The sequence below is a fragment of the Ilyonectria robusta genome, assembly GCF_021365365.1.
Source record: "Ilyonectria robusta strain PMI_751 chromosome Unknown BGZ61scaffold_23, whole genome shotgun sequence".
Classification (NCBI taxonomy): domain Eukaryota; kingdom Fungi; phylum Ascomycota; class Sordariomycetes; order Hypocreales; family Nectriaceae; genus Ilyonectria; species Ilyonectria robusta.
The window spans coordinates 99,181-115,676 of NW_025764457.1; the positions used below are offsets into that span (position 1 = coordinate 99,181).

Consider the following 16,496-nt stretch of genomic DNA (forward strand, 5'->3'; position numbering starts at 1 on the left):
GCGCTCTTGCCGGGGCCCCTGGTTGATGACAGGTGTACCAGGGCGGTGAAGGGTGTGGACAGATTGGCGGATTGGTCGATGAAGTGGCTTTCACCCCCCCTGTGGCGGCGGCGGAACAATGTTGCGGGTGGCTTACACCAAGGCAGATGCCCACACTTTGGAGATGGACACGATGCTCAATTGCTTAGCCCAGGAGTTCGTTCGACGGCCAGCAATCGACACTGCTCCACCTCCACTCCTTAACCTCCCCGATTCCGTCTCCCTCTCGACCTGCTGGCCAGCTTGCCCAAAGATCCGCGACCAGGCAAGCTGATCGGCTTCTTTCCTCCCAGCTTCCTGGACTCTATATTGTTCCCCCTTTAATGCGAGAAGCTCCGGCTTCACCTCCCCGCCAAAATGCAGTCCTCCCCGGGAATGTTGACCAAGGTAATGTGTCTCGAGGGTCTGGCTCCCTCCTCCAGCGACTGACCTGTTGCGCAGTTTGAGTCCAAGTCTTCGAGAGCGAAGGGCATTGCCTTTCACCCCAAGAGGTCAGTGCCTTGCGCCGCCCACCGCCACCATCTCCCTGAAGTTGCGGCCTCGCAAGCTGGAAGCTGACATGTCCCTCTCAGACCATGGATCCTCGTGTCGCTTCACTCCTCCACCATCCAGCTCTGGGATTACCGAATGGGAACTTTGATTGACCGCTTCGAGGAACACGATGGTCCTGTCCGTGGCGTCGATTTCCACAAGACTCAGCCGCTCTTCGTTTCTGGCGGCGACGATTACAAGATTAAGGTCTGGTCCTACCAGACCCGCCGGTGTCTCTTCACCCTCAACGGCCATCTCGACTATGTCCGCACCGTCTTCTTCCACCACGAGCTCCCCTGGATTCTGTCCGCCTCCGATGACCAGACCATCCGGATATGGAACTGGCAGAATCGCTCGCTGAGTACGTCACTCTACCCCGACCTACTTACCCATTGACCAGAGTCTCGATGCTGACCTGTACAAGTCTGCACCATGACTGGTCACAACCACTATGCCATGTGCGCTCAGTTCCACCCCAAGGAGGACCTCGTCGTCTCCGCCTCCCTCGATCAGTCTGTCCGCGTTTGGGACATTTCCGGACTGCGAAAGAAGCACTCCGCCCCCACCTCGATGTCCTTCGAAGACCAGATGGCGCGCTCCAACCAGAACCAGGCCGACATGTTCGGAAACACGGATGCGGTGGTCAAATTTGTCCTCGAGGGCCACGACCGGGGTGTCAACTGGGTTGCTTTCCACCCTACCATGCCCCTTATCGTCTCTGCAGGTGACGACCGTTTGGTGAAGCTGTGGCGGATGAGCGAGACCAAGGCTTGGGAGGTGGATACATGCCGAGGACATTTCCAGAATGCCTCCGGCTGTCTGTTCCACCCTCACCAAGACCTGATCCTTTCCGCCGGCGAGGATAAGACCATTCGGGTTTGGGATCTCAACAAGCGAACCGCTGTTCAGTCTTTCAAGAGAGAGAACGACCGCTTCTGGGTCATTGCGGCGCACCCCGAGATCAACCTCTTTGCCGCAGGTCACGATAATGGCGTCATGGTCTTCAAGCTAGAGCGAGAGCGCCCTGCTTCGGCCGTCCACCAAAACATGCTCTTCTACGTCACCAAGGAGAAGCACGTCAAGTCCTACGATTTCCAGAAGAACGTTGAGAGTCCTACGCTTCTGTCGCTCAAGAAGCTCGGCAGCGCCTGGGTTGCTCCCCGCACCCTGTCTTACAACCCTGCGGAGCGTTCCGTCTTGGTTACCTCGCCCACCGATGGTGGCTCGTATGAGCTCGTCAACCTCCCCAAGGATGGATCCGGTGCCATTGAGCCCACCGAGTCGAAGCGCGGTTCCGGGAACTCTGCCATCTTCGTTGCTCGCAACCGTTTTGCTGTGCTCAACACCTCTACCCAGACCATCGACATCAAGGACCTATCAAACAACACAACCCGATCCTTCAAGCCCCCGGCCGGTACCACTGATATCTACTTCGGAGGCACTGGCAACCTTATGATCATCGCCCCCACAGCCGTTCATCTCTACGACATCCAGCAGAAGAAGAGCACTGCCGAGCTCGCGGTCAGTGGTGTGAAGTATGTTGTTTGGTCTAACGATGGTCTTTACGCCGCTTTGCTTAGCAAGCATAATGTCACCATTGTCACCAAGACCCTTGAACAAGTCAGCACTTTGCACGAGACTATCCGAATCAAGAGCGCTACTTGGGATGATGCTGGTGTTCTACTATACTCGACTCTCAACCACGTCAAGTACACCCTTCTTAATGGCGATAACGGTATTGTGCGAACCCTCGACCAGACTGTGTATCTTGTCAGAGTCAAGGGCCGCAATGTCTACTGCCTCGACCGAGCCGCCAAGCCACGTATTCTGCAGATTGACCCTACGGAGTACCGCTTCAAGTTGGCCCTGGTCAAGCGAAACTATGAGGAGATGCTCAAAATTATCCGAAACTCAAGCTTGGTCGGGCAGTCCATCATCTCATACCTACAGAAGAAGGGCTACCCCGAAATCGCTCTGCAGTTCGTCCAGGACCCCACTACCCGATTCGATCTTGCTATTGAGTGCGGCAACCTTGACGTGGCTGTTGAGATGGCCAAGGACTTGGACAAGCCTAAGTTCTGGTCCAGGCTGAGCGCTGAAGCTCTTGCCCATGGCAACCACCAGGTTGTTGAGATGTCATACCAGAAGCTGAAGCAGTTCGACAAGCTGTCCTTCCTGTATCTTGCCACTGGAGACCACTCTAAGCTGGCTCGAATGGCCAAGATCGCCGAGCACCGAGGTGACTTTACCTCGCGCTTCCAGAACGCCTTGTTCCTGGGAGAGGTTGAGGATCGCATCCAGATGTTCAAGGAGATTGACCTCTGTAAGTAATGAACCCATTGATAGGCGCGCATATTGCTAACCTTTCATGCAGACCCTCTTGCCTACATGACCGCCAAGTCGAATGGCCTCGAGGAAGAGTGCCAAGCTATCCTGGAAGCCACTGGCTTGACTGAGGACCAGCTGACTGTACCCACCTTAGGCGCGCCTTTGGCTATCTCTAAGCCTATTGTCCCTACCTTCAAGGCCAACTGGCCCACCAAGGCCACCTCTCAATCTTTCTTCGAGAAGGCTCTTCTTGGCCAGGTCGAAGGTCTGTCCCTGGAGGATGAGCCTGCTGCCAATGGAACCGGATTCGACGATGTCTTGGAAGATGACTCAGCCAAACGCAATGGTGCATTGATCGAGGATGACGAGGAAGATGTTGCCGGCTGGGACATGGGTGACGATGATGTCCCTGATGTTGAGAGCGACTTCGTCAACGTCGAGAGCGCCGATGCGGGTGGTGCTGGCAGCAGTGAGGCCGACCTCTGGGCTCGAAACTCGCCCTTGGCTGTGGATCACATCGCTGGTGGCTCCTTTGAGTCTGCTATGCAGCTCCTGAACCGACAGGTTGGTGCGGTTAACTTTGCACCCCTCAAGTCGCGATTCCTCGAGGTGTACCAGGCATCAAGGACATTCCTCCCTGCATCCGAGGGCCTACCCCCCCTTGTGAACTATGTTCGCCGCACCCTCGATGAGACGGACCCCAGGAAAGTCTTGCCCATCATTCCCCGGGATCTGGAGACGCTTGCAGCCAACGACCTCCAGAAGGGTTACGACTCTATGAAGGCCAACAAGCTGGACGATGGTCTGAACATCTTCAAGGGTATCCTGCATGCCATCCTCATCAACTCTGTGTCCAGTGAGGACGAGGTTGCCGAGGCCAAGAAGCTCATTACCTCTGCGAGCGAGTACGCTGTTGCCATGAACATCGAGCTGTCTAGGAGAAAGCTGGGATCCCCCGATGTTGTATCAAAGGACCCTGCCAAGCTCCAGAGGAGTCTCGAGTTATCGGCCTATTTCACAATCCCCAAGATTGAGGTCCCTCATCGACAACTTGCTCTGCTTAGCGCCATGCAGCTGGCAATGCGCAATAAGAACTACAACTCGGCCCTGAGCTTCGCCAACCGCATCATTTCCAACGGAGGAGCCACCAAGATCGTGGAGAACGTAAGTTGAAGCACTCCTACTCGTTAATATTTTTGTGTATTGACAAAATGTATAGGCCAAGAAGACCAAGGCGCAGTGCGAGCGCAACCCCAACGACGCCGTGGAGATCGAGTTCGATCAGTTCGCTGAGTTCGATGTGTGCGCGGCCAGCCACACGCCCATCTACAGCGGGACGGCGTACGAGGAGTGCGCGTTCGACGGGTCCAAGTACCACGCCAAGTACAAGGGCACCGTTTGCCGAGTGTGCGACGTTTGTGAGATTGGCAAGCATGGTAGCGGGCTGAAGCTGTTCGCCTAGACAATTAATGATGGAAGACGGTGGACTGGAGTTTCGAGTCTTTTGCAAAATGCGACCAGACGCGCGCGAGAGACGTGTTGGCGGTCTGTGGTTTAAAAAGGCTGGACTTGGACGATGTCGGTAGAACGATGGCTAGGAGTCATGTCATGTCTTTTTAGTTTTAGCCTGATTATATGTGACAAGCACCCATAAACGAGGGACCACGTTGCACATTTTGTTGTCTTGTTTTGTTTGATTGTTGCTCCGTCGACTCACGGATCTATCTGTGATTAGTCGTACAACTGGTGTGATGTTGATCCCATCTATGTAAGCCTGCATGCACGCGCCCTCTTGCCAGCCCCCATCCCGCTGCAGAAACCAAAAGAACCTAGAAGCTTAACTACACAATTGTCTCCAACTCGCGGGCGTATCCCAAGGCGTTCTCTATCACCATCTGGCTCATTTCCTTGGTCTGGGTACCGTCCTCGCCGACATCGGTGGTGTCGGGGAAGAAGATCTGGCCGTCTCGGACGATCCAACCCCGGTGGTGGGCAAAGGAGATGACGTCGCCCTCGGAGTCAAGGAAGAGCAGGGACTTTGTGGAGCTGATGGGTAAGCTGGGATATGCGCGTTCGCTGCTGCTGGCAATCTCAGATCGGATCTGATTCTTAAGGATCTAAAGTGGATTGTTAGTACGGAATGGGATTGTATTGGGGGATTCAGAGGTTGGGAATATTGGGAGGCGAGTCTCAATGGCTCTGTGAGGATGTGCATACCTCTGAGAAGACGCTGTACTCGTCGCATGGGACCTCGCTGCTCTTCATGGCCTTCCACACCCGATCGTAGCTACCCTCCATCAACCACCTCTCGAGACGAATGGGGTAGCCTAGATACCGATCATTCTCAACATCCACATCGCCACCTTCCCGATTGGCAAGGCTCTCGAGCTCGGTGTGGAACTCGGCGTAGCGACCCTGGGTGAGGAGCAGGAGCAAGCTCAGGCCAGTGACCTTGTTACGCTCAGGCAGGTTGGGAGTGAGGATGTTGGAGGGCAGCTCGTAAAAGGGCTGGAGCTGCTGGACGTAGCGAGTGAAGTCGGGGGGGTTGCGGGCGCGGATGGCGAAGAGAGCACCCTGCTCGTACGTCTCTCGGGCGAGGGGGAGGATGTGGGCGGGGGTCGCGGACGCCGGGGTGAGGGCGTTGAGCTTGAGGAGAGCGAGCTTGGCCTTGGAGAGCAGGGCGTTGGCCTCAGGGTAGCTCATCGAGGGAGAGTGCTTCAGCTGAGCAAGGATCTGGGCGAGGTTGCGGTCGGCCATGGTGGACGTTGATTACCGACTCGAGCTTTTGTGAGGTAGGGCTGTGTTTCTGCGTTTGCGTGCGACTGATTTGGATGGTTCGGGTTGGGATTGGAGAGATTGATGAGATGTGTTGTCGTTGCTGAGTCGAGTTGGCGGTTGGATATTGGGAGCTTCACCAGGCTGCGATAGGTGACGCGAGGCCACGGCACAAGGCGTTGAGGCGTTGAATTGGGTAGCGGCGGGAGGGGGAAATTCCGAGCCGAGACTTAGTGGGATTATATAATCAAGATTTCTCTGACTGGGGCATGCCATCGATGAGAAGACGCTCCAGCTTAGACATAATGGTGTTGATGAATTTCGCTCCTAGATTTTTGTTCATCTCTAGAGAAGATAGCTTAGTTGAATTTATATTTCCCTTTACGGTATTTACCCTAGAAGCTGTATATGGTGATGATCTTTGGGAGCGGTCGCAACCCATCTCAGCCATGTAGCGGCATGCAGCTCTCAGCCGTCGGGCATGTCGTTTAACAACTCGAGCTAGTCGTAATAAATTCAGTGGCCCATGTGCCCTTTGAGCCCAAATAGTCTGCTCAAATTTTCACGTGGGGTTGCGTAGACCCGGGAAATCAGTCTTGTGAGGTCTTGGCTCTAATGAGCTGGTCAACTGTCCCATGGGGATTGGCGCTGCAGTCAGCCTAGCCGGATATCGTGGCTTTCCCGCTCAACCTTGTGCAGGGGGAGCTGTCCCAAAGAGGACAAAGGAGCTCTTGAGAAACGCTTGTTGGAAGATTAAGGCCCGTCACCTGCAGCGGGCCGGAGCTGAAGGAAGGGCTTGGGATGATGACCTTGGGCTAGTTTAGGAAGAAATTTGCTCTTGTGCGAGGGTTTATTGTTGGGTTGGGTTGATGTGTAACTGTGAGTTTTTATCACTTGAAGGATTGATTGCAAGAGAGAAGCGGCCCAGCTTTCATATTGCAAGAGTGGTAAGCAACCAGGTAAAATCCATGCGACTCTATGGGTAGTATAGGGTACAACCCGTGCCCAAATTTTAGGGACCAGCATATTAGGCTGGGTATCAAAAACGGCCATCAGCACCTCCGTTGACGAGGTTAATCTATAGGAAGAGGACAGGTGCAGGCACAAGAGTTTGAAAATAGCAGCTGTGGCTGAGTGAATGCATGAGCTAGCCGTGTTGAAAGCGGCGGAGCGACGTGGAAGATTAATCGGCAAAACACAAAACAAGAGAGGAGATGAAGGTGTCACAAAAATACGGCAACGATAATGATGTAACTGCGACCAGAATGGTTAGAATTCCCGCATTGTCAACAGTGGCATTTTTATCGTATATCACGGTGGCACTTGACTTAGATGGAGAACGTCGCCCTGATACCCTAGAGCCTCATGATCCCTTGTGCGGGTGTTATGGAGGGACCATCATCGGCTTGAACGGTTAGGTTTGGGGCTAATCACAAGGTACAGTTCCAAGGCATGGACTGAACAGCTACTGCACTGCGTCAGGGTCTAGTATTTGTCTTCTAGAAGCGGATCGGCATGCCTAAGATCCGATAGATGAAAGGCGACGATTCCATCATGGTTCAACAAAAGCCTAACCCGAAGATGGTACCAGCAACTAAGACGCACTCGGTCCAGCCCCCCAGGCTGTGGATATCTGGATGATTGCAGGTCTTTTTGCAGACTATTGATTGAAGAAAGAAACGACGCACATGGAAGAGAGCCCACCAAGCTGAAGCCCAGCTGAAGCGCCAACCCGCACCGCCCGCGTGTTTGTGAGCCTAGAGTGGTCCGGGTTTCAGTTGGCCCTTCCGGTGGAGGTCATGGTATGGCAGAAAACAGACAGGTGATTTCCGCGACAGCCCACAGCCCACAGGATCCTCCAGCACAAGACCATATAACAGCACGTAGTCCCGAGGAGATTGAATGTTCTTGTTTAACCCTCAAAGAACGCATTTGCCCCGAAGGCGTTGAGCAGCAGCCGAGGCTTGTCCATCGTGATATGTGCAATCACGCGGCAAGGCGCTGACCACTGTCATACAAACGTTTGGAATCTTACAGAGTCCTCCTCTTTGCATTAGCAGCGTCAGCCTTCGTTTCGTTTCGTTTGGTTTTATTTGATTTCCTTCAACCAGCAACCTCATCCTTCCGTACATGCACCAACCGCTACCCGCCGTCACGCAGCATCCCCAACGAACTACGACGATCAAACATAAAACAAGAAAAGCGGGTTTCGCAGTTACCACCAACCGCTGCTGTTTGGAATCCTTTCTTGCCCCTCCACCTCGGATTACCTTGCTCTCTCTGGCCTCCGCCTCATCCTACGCCGCGTGCGTGTCGGTTGCCCTGTGCCGTGGTGTTTGACCTAGGCTGCAGTTGCAAGGTGTTGTTTAGGTGGTGCAGGCGCAGTGCAGTGTGACAAAGCGACAAAGTCTCGACAAGGCGATCCAAACCCCACGCAGGCGCCCAAAAGGAAAGCCGCTGGCGCTTTGGGATTCGCGCTTTGGGATTCGCGCTTTGGGATTCGGGATCGACCTGCCCCGCCAGCCAGCCGCAGCCGGCGCAAGGATCTGTCTGGGACTCTTGGACAGTTACAGTTGTTCTCAGATACAGCAGTCCAACTCGCAATCCTTCGGCGCTTCTCGATTGCTTGCCATCTTGTCCCAAATATCTACTTAACTGCACTGTCTGGACTTGGACACTCCTCGACTCTCTTCTCCTCTTCTCAAATTCTCATCGTCGCATTGTCGCATCATCGCATCATCGCATCATCCCGAAATCAGAAACTACCCCCTCCACGACCACCCCTCCACCCCACCCCACCATCTCGCCAACGGGCCCTTCAGGCTTCAGCCGCTGTTATGGCGAGCTATCAGCAGTATGCGCAGCTCGGAAAGGGTGCCGCCGAGCGCTCAGCCGCTGCCAGTAAATCATCGTGTAAGCAGCCCCCCATCGTCCCCGTCATCCCATCCCCATCCCATATTACACCCCCCTCCTCTGGGAGCTGATCTACAGAAGCGGCGCTGGTGCTGGTGCTGGTTGGCCGTGTGCTGGCCTGCGCGCGTGGGCGTGCTTCACTGCTTGCTTTCTTGCGGCCGGCTTCGCGGCGATTGATACGACTTGGACCACAGACCAGAACAGGCGAGACCAGACCAGGCGTCAAGGTGCGAGACGTGGCGAGAGCGCATGGCAAGGGTTCGATCAGAGAAACAGCCCAATTGAGCCTACAGGCCCTACACCAGTAAGACTTGGACCCGGCGGACCAACACTACCTACATCCCTGGCCTCAATATCGAGCGAGGCCACAGCCACAGGGAAACGCGCAAGCTCATCTGCGAACATGCCCCTGGATTCCAAAAATGTCCTCGGATAGGGATCGCCCGTCCCGCAGTGTTCTAATAAGGGCAACGAGAGTTCGCCGCCCATCATGTACCTTGCACTTGCACAGCACAGCCGAGTTTTCCAGAACAGAGAGCCCCGGTCTAGGCCCAGCTTCAGGCTCATGTCAGCAAGCTAGACGCCTTGAGACACGCAGCTGCGAGTGGGCTTCAGCGCTAGACATCCCCAAGCGCTGCAGTAATACAGGCAGACAAAGCGGCCCCTGCCCTGGCCCTTGGGCGGCGGGAGGCCTTGGGCGGGACGGCGTCACTGCTGCTCGGGACCGGCTTACCACTGACCAGGCATCGTTGGTATTCTGACACTGCCTCTGGTTCTCGGCATGGCGGATGGCGGGCATGGCGGGCATGGCGTACACCAAAAGAACCCAGCGGCTGATCCAGCGGCTGGTCACTCCTATTATTATACATACACGTATTGATCCCCGGCGACCCCTCCAGGCCTGGTCCATCCTCCGCGACATCATCATCTTGCTACGACTGCAACTCTCCCGGCTCTCGCTCCGCCGCTCCAGCTCCGCTCCCAACTCTCAGCTCTCAGCTCGTATCTCAGCGCCGCCGCCGCCAGCCAGCCTGCCCCGTCCCGCATCAGAACCCTCCGCCCACCCCCCATCGAAACGGCGCTTGGCATCATCGAGAGCCCCTTGCGCGCTGCCCGGTCCCCCCTGGAGCCTACCTAGAGCACGCCTGTGCGCTGCACGCCTGCTAGTCCCCGTTGCATTTCCAGTGCCGGTGACCTTCTGGATCCCCTCAGTTCCCCGTTGAGCCACCCTCGCTGTCTGTCTACTACTCGGCCGTTGGAAGCTCTCGCGCTGCCGGCTCGCTCGCCTTCGCCCTCTGTTCTTAGCTCGCGCCGCCCTCCGGCCCTCCGGCCCTTGCTCGCCGTGTCCTCGCTTCCCCTCAATGTGAATCGGCCGCCAGCTGCCGCTATAGTCGCCACCAATCATTCAAGAAAGCAAAGCACGCACGCACGCACTTCACGCACTCGCCCACGCAGTCAAATCAGCTCGCCAGCCTGGCTCGATCCAAGGAGGGGGTGCGCCGCCGCTTCTGCAGCAATACATCGGCCACCACGCCGTCAGCTTTCATCTCCCGGAAAACCCAGCCAGGGCCCATTCACTGTGTCCATCTTCCCCATCCCCTTTGCTGACATCTCACGTCCTCCCCGACAGACGGCCAGTCCAACGACATGGCTCCCCCACAGCTAGGTGCGACCTTCGTCCCCGGCGGCTTCGATGACTATTATATGCCCGAAGTCGTCGCGCCCTCACCCCAAAGGTATGTTGCTCTCACTCTCTCTCTCTCTGTATCCTCTCGTCGACTCTTCCCTCCCACTGCCCCTCTCTCCCCATTTCCCGCTTTCGCTTTCCCGCTTTCGCTTTCCAGCGTTCGCGTTCCCCAGATCCCTGGTCCTTTCGTTTCCCTTGACCTGGCCCAATCCGGTCACAACGGTGAAAGGTGGGGCGCGCTGACGATTCTTTGACCTTGGTATCTAGGGTAACCCCTCAGGTCCCTCAAAACATGCAGGAGGACCTCCAGCGCATGGAGCTCGAAGCTACCTCTGTCGAGCCCCGATCCGACGCCGAGTCTCGTCCGCGTCACGGCCGTGAGCCTTCCCTCTCGACCTACATCAACCCCCGCGGAGCCGATCCGCCCCGGTCCACGGGTGCCGCCACCATCTCCGACGAAGACATTCGAGCATACCAGTCTGTCAACGACGGCCGGGCCGACCGCCTCGAAACCATGAACTGGGACGCGCCCTCCTTCTCGCCCTTCCCCAAGGTCAAGGGCGACAATATCCCCCCGACTGACGAGGAGAAGGAGGAGATTCTGTGGAACGCCCGTAAGCATGTGCTTCACTCCCAGAATGTTTCCATGCAAATCACCTGGGCTCGCGACGTCCTCACTTGGGCCGAAATCTCCCAAGACGCCATCACCCGAGAGTATGTCGACCAAAACCGCCCCGCTACCCCGAGGATAGAGCACGAGCTGCGCCTCGATGCCATCAACATCATCACATATCTCTCTCAGCAAGAGCACCCCGAGGCTCTCTACATGCGATCTAAATGGCTCGAATTCGGGAAATTTGGCAACCGCGTTGACAAGCGTGAGGCCTACAGTGGCTACAAGCGGGCTGCTGATCTCGGCCATGGCCGGTCCGAATACCGAATGGGCATGCTGTACGAGCAGTCGAACGACATGTCCAAGGCCAAGGAACACTACTACCGCGGTCTCAGCCTGAAGGACTCCGCCTCTCTCTACCGCATGGGAATGATGAGCCTGCTGGGCCAGCACGGCGAGTCCAAGGATTATCAGACCGGACTCGAGCGTATACAGGCTGCCGCAGACAGCTCTGACGAGGACGCCCCGCAGGGTGCCTATGTGTACGGCATGCTCGTCGGCCGTGACCTCCCCGACATCACCATTCCCGAGGGTCTACTGCCTCCCAACACGCAAATGTCCAAGATGTACATTGAAAAGGCCGCCTACTTGGGCTTCGCCAAGGCACAGCTCAAGATGGGCCAGGCCTTCGAGCTTTGCCAGTTTGGCTGCGATTTCAACCCTTCCTTTTCGCTGCACTACTATGGCCTGGCTGCCAAGCAAGGTCTCCCCGAGGCCGCCCTGGGTGTCAGCCGTTGGTTCCTGTTCGGTTATGAGGGTGTCTTCAAGAAAAACGAGTCGCTGGCCTACAAGTACGCCCAGGAAGCGGCTGCAGCCAAGCTTCCCACCGGAGAATTTGCCATGGGTTACTACAACGAAATTGGTATTCACGTCGAGAAGAGCGTCAAGGAGGCACGAAAGTGGTACCAGATCGCCGCCGATCACGGCAACAAGGACGCTGTCGGTCGACTGGAGTCTCTCAACGAGGACAAGGCATTGTCCAAGGCGGACCACGAGACGACGACACTGACCCGAATCAAGTCTCAGCATGGATCTCAGCGAGGTGCTAGACCTGAACGATTCAAGCAGCCCGCCCAGCAAATGCCTACCCTCAGCGAGAACAGTACCCCTGGATCTCCAACTTCCGAATACCCACCCCCAGTCAATGCACAGCCCCCGGCCAACCCTTCCCGCGTCAACCCGACCGGCTCTCTCGGCCTCCAGCCAACTCTCGTCTCTGAGCACGTCGACTTCCCTGACCCTTCCCGGGCTTCATTCGTCATCCCAGCCGGAGACCGACCTCCAGCCTTCAACGTTAGGCTTGACTCACATCAGCCACCGGCTCGACCGGCGTCGGCAGCTCCTTACCCAGAGGATGATAGACCTCAACCCCTTAACTTCCGCTCCAAGTCCACAGCACCCTACCCCGAGGACGATGTGCGGAACCCCAGATCCCCACAGCACAACAACGGTGGTCGGTTCGGCCAGGGACCGCCCTCAGACCGACCGTCCAGTGCCTTTGGCATCAAGCCCCAGACCGGCGGCCCTCGACCAATGCCGGCGTCCCAGTCTATGGGTAACCTTCAGCCTCCCGGCGGTCGTCCCGACCCACGCGGCCCGGACCCCCGTGGTAGGAACACATCTGGTGGCTGGGATGCTCAAGGCCAAGCCCCGCCTGGAAACTTTCGACAGGGTCCTCCCGGGCCTGGCGGACCTGGTGGTGGTCCTGGTGGACAGGGTGGCCGTGGTGGACCCGGCGGACCCGGTGGACCTGGCGGACATCCTTATCCCGAGGACGATGGGTATGGACGGTCGGCCAATGCTCCATACCCGCCCAGCGGTGCCGGTGCTGGTGGACGACTGCAGCAGCCACCTCCAGGCGGTCAGTTCCCCCCTGGGCAAAACCCGAACTACGAGCGCTTCTCTCGCGTGCCTGGCGCTGCCGGTCGTCCTGAGCGGATGAGCTCCCTCCCTCAGAACCAACAGGTACCACCCCCACAACACTCGCCACAACACTCGCCACAACACCCGCCACCGCACCAAGGACCATCAGCAGGATATCCCGGAGGTCCCGGCGCGCCGCCCCGAGCACCAAGTGCAGGACCACCTCGGCCTCCCATGGCTGCTGCTGCTGGAGGACCCGGCAGAGTTGGAAGTGCGCCGGCTCCCCAGAACCAGAGGCCTGATAATAGGCCAAGCCCTGGCCCCAGTGCTGCATCGGCACCCCCCTCGAAGGCCCCCGCCAAACAAGGCCCAGCCACGTTTGAGGACATGGGCATTCCGCAGGGCAAGCAGGATGGCGATTGTGTAAGTTCTCCCTCAAGGCTTTTTGATGACGCAACTAATCAGTGCCCGTGCAGGTCGTCATGTAAGGACCACGGTCAGAGAATGTGGCAAGTAATGAGTTGCCACACGATGGAGCGAGTCTCGGTGCAAGGACTGGACAATATCGGAAAGGGACGCTTTACAGATGGTTGGAGGGGGAGGCATTTCATGGAGTCAAGCTGCGGAAGGGATGCATTTCTTGTGGAATTGGAATTGGAAGCAAATATCCATGGAATGGAAAGGGAGGCTTTGCTGCGAATCTGGTTTTGTTTGGAGACGTCGAATTTGTGTGTTAGGTACGACGCTCTCAAACTGAAAAGAGTACATGGAACCTGCCATGGGTCCTTGAGACGAAATGGAGGTGGGGATACGAACCTGGCTTGTAGACTACGTATGAATCTTGATGTTCCCCATGACAAGGCGAGGCAAGGCGAGGCAAGACGAGGCAAAGCGAGTCGTTTGCGCATTATAACCCGAGGCAGCCAGAGGGTTCGGAGAGTTGATCAGGAGCAAGTGTACTTCAGCGAAATCGCGACCAGGCAGATTAGGCATGCTAGGATAAACGTTGGATGATGCACGAACTGCCGTTATTAGATCAGATCGATTTGTCCCCGAGTCCCAGTTTTTAAGATAAGATCCTATGAACAAACCCGACTTCGGCTCCTCGCGCCCGACGCCAGCCGGGCGTAGCCGCACTATTCCCTGCTCTCAATGACTACACGGCGACACTAGTCTTTGCTATCCAGCAGTGGATCAAGATAACGACGTTTCTGGGCCACGGACACGGGCCCCGGGCCTACTTTTGAGCCCCGAACGGCAGCGAAGGATATGAAGATGGAGCAGTTTTCCAATGGAGCTGGGAATACTGGTGGAAATAGGGGGCCGTTTCGCGGAGTGGCGGCAAAGTGATGGTGATAGGACCCTTTGCTTGATATCGAGGTGGGCTTGAGGGTCTTGCGCAGGGTGTTATCGGGGCACAGGGCGTAGGGCGCAGGTTTTGCTATCGAGTTGGAAAGCTCTTGGTCTGACTCAATTGGGGTGTACGTCGTGTACTTAATTTGGGAGGAACTGGTTGTGTGTTCAGGATGTCTTTCTGGATGTCTCGTGAACATGACGGCTTGTATCACGACACTTGATAGAAGCACACCAACACATTTGAACAAGGAAATCACCAAAACTCGACTTGGACCATAAGCCTCTTCAAGTTTTCGACGAGGAACTTGTTTCTATTTACATCCCCAAAAAAGACTCGGGAATCGAGCGGCATGGCAGACAACATGGAACTTCGATCGGCGAGTATTGACCAAGGCCACAGCAACAGCAACTCGGCGATATCATCTGAATCAAACAACCCAAGCAACTCTCAAGACGGCTCAACCCAAAGCCTTAGCCCGGAGGATCCTCAGGAAAGATCACACTCAACTCTCTCGTCCTCATGGCATACTGGTTCTGAGGGGGGAAGAGACATCCAGCAACGACTGAACGAACAACAAAACCCGCCTCGACGATCCGACTCTTTCCGAAGCCTCGATTTGGACAGAAACAATGGAGGAGACGGACACGAACTAGACAACTTGGACGGAGCTATCAACAGTGCTAATCCACCAGGGGATCAGGAGGCTACTCTCCCTCCCCCGGATGGCGGTTGGCGGGCTTGGTGTGTGTGTCTCGCCGGACACTTGGTCTTCATGAACACATGGGGCTGGGTCAACTCCTTCGGCGTCTTCCAGACATACTACACGGAACTTCTCCAACGGCCCTCTAGCGACATCTCGTGGATTGGCTCCATCACCGTCTTTCTCCTATTCTTCGTGGGCACCCTGACTGGCCGGCTCGTCGACGCGGGCTACTTCCGCCTTGTCTTTGCCACGGGCATTACGCTGCAGATTCTCGGCGTGCTGGCCACGTCGCTGTGCAGCTCCTACTGGCAGTTTCTCCTCGCCCAGGGCGTGTGCGTCGGCGTCGGCAATGGCTGCTTGTTCTGCCCTGTGTTGGCCGTGCTGTCGACGTACTTTGCACGTCGCCGCGCGCTGGCCATGGGAATCGCGGCCTGCGGGAGCGTCACGGGAGGCCTCATCTTCCCCAGCCTGGTTCGCCAGCTGCTCCCCCAGGCTGGATTCGCGTGGACGCTGCGGGCGGCGGCCTTTATCCAGTTGGGCTCGCTGTTGGTTGCGCTTGTGTTGGTCAAGCCGCGCATGAAACCGCGTCAGTCTGCGCCTCTGGTGGACCTGGCCACTTTCCGAGAGTTTGAGTACACTTTCTACACGATCGGATGCTTCTTGGCATACTTTGGCATTTACTTCGCCTTCTACTACATTGCGTCCTTCTCGAGAGAAGCCCTGGACAATCCCCTGTCATACACCGAGTCGCTCAACCTGCTGCTCATCCTCAACGGAATCGGCGCCATCGGCCGACTGTTGCCGGCTTGGCTAGCAGACCACATTGGGGCCATCAACGTCTTCATCCCCAACATGATTGCGGCGTGCATTCTCATCTTCTCCTGGATCGCCGTCAAGGACACAGCGGGGATGTACGCCTGGGCCGTCATCTACGGCCCCATCGCCGCGGCGATCCAGAGCTTGTTCCCGACGGGTGTATCCCTGTTGACTAAGGATCTGAACAAAATCGGAGTTCGCATGGGCATGTCCTTCACGATTGTGAGCTTTGCCGTCTTGACGGGCCCCCCCATCGCGGGAGCCATCATCGACAGACAGGGGGGGAAGTACTGGGGCGCCCAGGTGTTCGCGGCAACTGCATTGGCACTGGGCACTTTGTTTTTGATTGCAGCCAAGATGGTACGGATGCGGAGGGAAGGAATGGGATGGACGGGTAAGATTTAAGGTGATTGCATTGGAGTTTTGTGGAAATGATCTTGAGAAGACGGTGAATTGATAGATACCCTTGGACAAAAGTTAGACTGGGTAGAGTTATGAACAGAAGAATTGCATTGAGTTAACCCGCATCTGTTGTGAATGGTTTAGTGATTTAGGCCCATGGCCAAGGCTGTAAATTATTTTACGAAATAATACAACAATCTGTCCAAAGAAGAATAAATACTAAGAATTATTCCTGGGATACTTATTCTACTCAAAAGTTACATGGGGTGCGTAATTGGAACTCTCCCTAGCCTCATGTGAAAGAAGCAATACTCTACCTGCTGCATCATTCAAATAACTTCGCAGCTTCGGGGCGCTGAAACACGAGCTGAAAGCCACTCTCCCGGTTCTGCGGTCGCCCACTAGTTGA

The 16,496-nt window shown here is 56.3% G+C and overlaps 5 protein-coding genes across 5 annotated transcripts; 4 read left to right on the forward strand and 1 right to left on the reverse strand.

Annotated features, from left to right (window-relative positions):
* Nucleotides 1–396: 396 nt before the first annotated feature.
* BGZ61DRAFT_363485 (coatomer WD associated region-domain-containing protein) lies at nt 397–4,360 on the forward strand (the record flags this gene model as incomplete). Its single annotated transcript, XM_046241440.1, has 6 exons — nt 397–426; nt 481–530; nt 612–931; nt 995–2,893; nt 2,945–4,062; nt 4,118–4,360. The coding sequence occupies 6 exons, from the start codon at nt 397–399 to the stop codon at nt 4,358–4,360; spliced, it is 3,660 nt and encodes a 1,219-aa protein (XP_046098853.1).
* A 379-nt stretch (nt 4,361–4,739) lies between these two features.
* BGZ61DRAFT_362998 (SAC3/GANP/Nin1/mts3/eIF-3 p25 family-domain-containing protein) lies at nt 4,740–5,655 on the reverse strand (the record flags this gene model as incomplete). The annotated part of the gene is made up of 2 exons (XM_046241401.1): nt 4,740–5,015; nt 5,116–5,655. 2 exons carry the CDS (start codon nt 5,653–5,655, stop codon nt 4,740–4,742), a joined length of 816 nt encoding a protein of 271 aa, XP_046098854.1.
* A 2,148-nt stretch (nt 5,656–7,803) lies between these two features.
* On the forward strand, nt 7,804–9,022 carry BGZ61DRAFT_482852 (uncharacterized protein; the record flags this gene model as incomplete). The annotated part of the gene is made up of 3 exons (XM_046249430.1): nt 7,804–7,979; nt 8,033–8,586; nt 8,781–9,022. The coding sequence occupies 3 exons, from the start codon at nt 7,804–7,806 to the stop codon at nt 9,020–9,022; spliced, it is 972 nt and encodes a 323-aa protein (XP_046098855.1).
* Nucleotides 9,023–10,187: 1,165 nt separating this feature from the next.
* BGZ61DRAFT_107203 (uncharacterized protein) lies at nt 10,188–13,361 on the forward strand. The gene is made up of 2 exons (XM_046236889.1): nt 10,188–13,232; nt 13,286–13,361. Exons 1-2 carry the CDS (start codon nt 10,566–10,568, stop codon nt 13,295–13,297), a joined length of 2,679 nt encoding a protein of 892 aa, XP_046098856.1. The 5' UTR covers nt 10,188–10,565; the 3' UTR covers nt 13,298–13,361.
* A 1,493-nt stretch (nt 13,362–14,854) lies between these two features.
* On the forward strand, nt 14,855–16,157 carry BGZ61DRAFT_398690 (major facilitator superfamily domain-containing protein). The gene has a single exon (XM_046243000.1). It carries the CDS (start codon nt 14,939–14,941, stop codon nt 16,088–16,090), a length of 1,152 nt encoding a protein of 383 aa, XP_046098857.1. The 5' UTR covers nt 14,855–14,938; the 3' UTR covers nt 16,091–16,157.
* Nucleotides 16,158–16,496: the final 339 nt, after the last annotated feature.